The sequence below is a fragment of the Rhinopithecus bieti genome, unplaced genomic scaffold (genome assembly GCF_001698545.2).
Source record: "Rhinopithecus bieti isolate Rb0 unplaced genomic scaffold, ASM169854v2 scaffold_24390, whole genome shotgun sequence".
In the NCBI taxonomy this organism is placed as follows: domain Eukaryota; kingdom Metazoa; phylum Chordata; class Mammalia; order Primates; family Cercopithecidae; genus Rhinopithecus; species Rhinopithecus bieti.
The window spans coordinates 1,355,747-1,360,050 of record NW_016811706.1 but is presented as its reverse complement, the minus strand read 5'-3'; the positions used below and the strand labels follow the sequence as shown (position 1 = coordinate 1,360,050).

The window sequence follows — 4,304 nt, the reverse complement described above, 5'->3', positions numbered from 1 at the left end:
GATGCTGCTGCACTTTATACAGTTACACAGTCAAGTCTGTGCCAAAGGAGGTCCCGTCAGGCAGCCAGGCTTCTGTTCAGTCTGGGCAGCAATGCCAAATGGCTGCCCCCATAGCCTGGCATGAGCTGATGGCCCAGTGCAATCCCAAAGCAAAGAAGGGCAGAGCTGGGCCAAAAAGCTGTGGTAATTTCCTCTCCCTGCCTCCGACAGTGTTGTCCTCTCCTTTTGCAGCCCCACACACAGGCCTCCCGACCTGAGGGTCTGGGCTAGAGAGTCTGATTGTTTTCCTAAGCCCCCATAAACCAAGAATGAGGACCTGGAAAGAGCGATGTGAGGTTTCTGAAAAACAGGCATCAGGTAGCTTCGGAGATGCCCTCAGCCCACAGGAAAAGTGCTGTGTCAGGCAAAGATGGTCNCAGAAAATCCCCTGGGGAGGGATGCCTGGAGCACACAGCACCCCTTGGTGCGGGGCTGTGCACAGGTCTAAAGGTGCTCGACTTTCTTTACCATTTAAGCAGGAAAACAGCTGTCCAGATGACAGTAAGATTCCACTGTCCGTAATCCTCATGGTGCCAGGTCCCCTGGGGCATCTAGGGCAACGATGCTGCTGCACTTTATACAGTTACACAGTCAAGTCTGTGCCAAAGGAGGTCCCGTCAGGCAGCCAGGCTTCTGTTCAGTCTGGGCAGCAATGCCAAATGGCTGCCCCATAGCCTGGCATGAGCTGATGGCCCAGTGCAATCCCAAAGCAAAGAAGGGCAGAGCTGGGCCAAAAGCTGTGGTAATTTCCTCTCCCTGCCTCCGACAGTGTTGTCCTCTCCTTTTGCAGCCCCACACACAGGCCTCCCGACCTGAGGGTCTGGGCTAGAGAGTCTGATTGTTTTCCTAAGCCCCATAAACCAAGAATGAGGACCTGGAAAGAGCGATGTGAGGTTTCTGAAAAACAGGCATCAGGTAGCTTCGGAGATGCCCTCAGCCCACAGGAAAAGTGCTGTGTCAGGCAAAGATGGTCTCTTCCCGGCGCTTCTTGGTGAGGATGGTGCCTGGCTTATGCTGGGCATCTGGGTGGTTGGCTAGTTCGGGGGGACAGGAAGACACTGGGCTTTCCAGGATGGCTTGCTTCAGCTCGTAGAACACAGCAGAGTCCTCTTTTGTGAGGAAGGTGATGGCCACCCCACTCTTGCCTGCTCGTCCCGTGCGGCCAATGCGATGGATGTAATCTGGGGAATGGGAAGAACGTCACTCAGCACAGCCCAGATGCCCGGGGGAGCCGTGTCTGATGCCTCCACTTCTACAGGCGTCCTTCCCACCCCATCTCCAAAGGCGGGAATACAGCACATGCTGCCTGAACCTGAGGTGCCCACCGTGCCCTCTCCAGGTGCCCATCTCCCCTGTCCTCCTACTGACTGTAGTCCCCACCACACTAAGACCCACAGCTGCCTAGCTTCATTCTTCACACTCTTGAGGACACAAGTGTCATCCCAGCTGCTGGGACAACAAACCCAGGTAAGAGAAAAGACAGGAGCGCTTCTCATGGGAGCAAACAATCCCAGACTTGGAGCTGAGGAAGGCACTAACAGCCTTCCATGGACAGCACCCTGACTTCGAGTGGGACACCATAAGGAATCTAACTTCACCCTGGATTGAAGCTGCTTTCCCTGGAACTTACCTTCAATATTTTTGGCCATATCATAGTTGACAACCATAGACACATCTTGGATGTCAATACCACGACCAGCCACATCTGTAGCCACCAAAATATCCTTGGCCCCAGCCTTGAGGTTGGACAATGCAAACTCTCGCTGCTCCTGGCCTTTTCCACCATGCAGTGTGCAAGCATTGTACTGTTGGAAGAATGGTAGAGTGAGCAATGTGATCAAGGAGAGACACAGGAGTTCAGAGGAATGGGACAGACACAGAGGGAGGGTTGGAGAGGGCAGCAGGGTAGGAGAAAGGGAAGGAGGCAAGAGAAAGAATGACTGCAGTGAAAGGAAGGAGAGAACAAGTGAGCTGAAGAGATGGACGAGAGGAAAAGGTGTGGTGTGGCAGGGACACACAGAGTAAGGTCAGAGGCAAAGCAGCTGGAAGAGCTGTGGAGCCAGACAGATGAGAAGTCCTCAGAGAATTAGGGGCAAGATCAGGGTAGAAAGCAGGGATCAAGAAGTTTAAGGAAGTTGAAGAGCTGAGTGGCAGGGACACACCCTTCCCCTCAAGCACCAGTAACAAGAGTAAAGGACACTGATTATCAGCTCCCTTCTGACCCCATCACCTCCTCTCCTCAACATATCTAAGCACAGTTTTACCTACTCTTTTCTATATCCTCAGACTCAAACCTTTCCCTGGCTCCACCTCACCAGGATGAAGACCTAAGGCAGCTCTGGCTGGCATTACTGCAGCAGACAGGGAGTCCCAGCAATTGACTCCATTCTTTTCATTCCCTCAAACCACCCTTTACCCTGGTCCTGACTTGTTGATTGCTGGACAGGTTAAAGAAAGGGTGAGAATCGAAAGGAAGAGCCTAGGGGGCCTTGCTAGATTCAGAAAGCAGTGCCACAGAGGCCAGATTTTGTTTTCCCCTGCCAGACACACCCCCATCTTCTCCAGGGATTTGGCCAACACGTCGCAGCCCTTCTTCTGGTTGACAAAAATAATGATGGGTGGGTCAAAGCCTTGCTCCAAGATTGCCAGCAGCTTTTTCCTGGAGGGAAGAGGAGAAAGATGAGATGCATAATACCTCCCGCTCCAAGTGAAATGCCCAACCCTGATCTGTGAACACTACTTTCAGGGTCTTCAATGCCCATGACATTCTGCCCAAGAAAACAGCAGCTCAACACAGCAAAGCAATTGCCCTGCCCTGCACTTGCACTGAAAAAAGTTCTGAGAACCATTTCATTCTCCACCCTGTTTCCCCTGGCTCAGGTGCCCTCGTACCTCTTTTCTGACTCTGACATGAGGAAGACCTTCTGTTCCACACGCTCATGGGGCTTGCCTGCGGAGCCAATGTACACCACAGCAGGTCGCCGAAGATAGCTCCTGGCCAGACGCTCCACCGCTGGGGGCATGGTAGCCGTGAACATGACTGTCTACGAAAACAAGAGGCTCAGCCCTGCACCCAGGCAGGCATAATTACATATCCCACTGTCACCAACCCAGACTAAAGAATCTAAAATGTGCCGCAGTATAGGCTTTGATAGCCACCACCTTAGAAAATAGTGTCCTCTGAATTCCCATCCTTCCCCAGTACCCGTTCATCAAGGCACTTTCCATTTTATGATGACAGGAAGGCCTGCGAGCATTTGCTAGCACCTGTGGTCCCGGTAGCAGCTTAAGTCTTTGGAATCGTTTTTCCAGGGCTAAGCTAAATGGCTCCATCCTTACGACTGTCAGAGGACCGTACCTAGGCACACTTCATTCTAGAAACATGTACTCTGAGCCCACCTAAGGCAAAAAAGGCCCAATAGGAGGTTGGCAAACTTGTACAACTTTTCTTTTTTTTTTTTTGAGACAGGGCCTCACTCTGTTGCCCAGGTTGGAGTGGAATAGTGGCACGACCTCAGCTCACTGCAACCTCAGCTCACTGCAACCTCGGCCTCCCAGGCTTAAGAGGTCCTCCTACCTCAGCCTCCGGAGTGGCTGGGACCACAGGTGCACACCACCGTGCCCAGCTAATTTTTGTAATTTTTGTAGAGATGGGGTTTCGCCATGTTGCCAGGCTGTCTCAAACTCCTGAGATCAAGTGATCCACCTGCCTTGGCCTGTCCCACTTTTCCCAGCCCAGGGAAGCAGCCTTACTTGGCGGTACTTATGTTTTCCCGATTCAAAGTTGGCCAGCATCTTCTCAGGGTCCTCAGCCTCATCCGTGTCTGGCTTCTGGTTGCTGACAGGCATGTGCTCCAGGATCTTCTGGACATCTGGCTCAAAGCCCATGTCAATCATCCTATCTGCCTCATCCAGAACCACATAGGTACAGCGGCTCAGCACCAGGTAGCGGTTCTCCAGCACATCAATCAAACGCCCAGGGGTAGCGATCACAATCTGAGTAGTACAGTATAATCATTTACAGCCCAGCAGGTGCCCCTTCTTTTCTTTCCTGTGAACTATCCACCCACTTGGGTGACAGACCTCCAATGCTGAGGAACTTGGACCCCAACCTCTGGTTATGTTTAGCAGTAAAGGCTCCTGCAAACCGGCATGAAATCACTTGTTGCCTGGATTTTCTCAGGAACGAATGAGGTCTCTGAGTAAGATGCAGGGATTAGACAGAGGAAGCAAAATCAGTAGAAACTTTTTTTTTTTTTTTTTTT

General features: G+C 51.9%; 1 protein-coding gene across 1 annotated transcript in view; it reads right to left on the bottom strand.

Moving 5' to 3' along the window:
• Window positions 1-441: 441 nt before the first annotated feature.
• DDX23 (DEAD-box helicase 23) overlaps window positions 442-4,304 on the bottom strand; it is a 20,574-nt gene continuing 16,711 nt past the window's right edge. The window contains exons 12-16 of the mRNA XM_017894712.1: window positions 3,793-4,054; window positions 2,932-3,083; window positions 2,590-2,698; window positions 1,670-1,844; window positions 442-1,220 (exon numbers count right to left, since the gene is read on the bottom strand). Of these exons, the coding sequence (XP_017750201.1) occupies window positions 997-1,220; window positions 1,670-1,844; window positions 2,590-2,698; window positions 2,932-3,083; window positions 3,793-4,054 (922 nt within the window). The 3' untranslated portion in view covers window positions 442-996. The remainder of the gene's footprint in view (window positions 1,221-1,669; window positions 1,845-2,589; window positions 2,699-2,931; window positions 3,084-3,792; window positions 4,055-4,304) is intronic.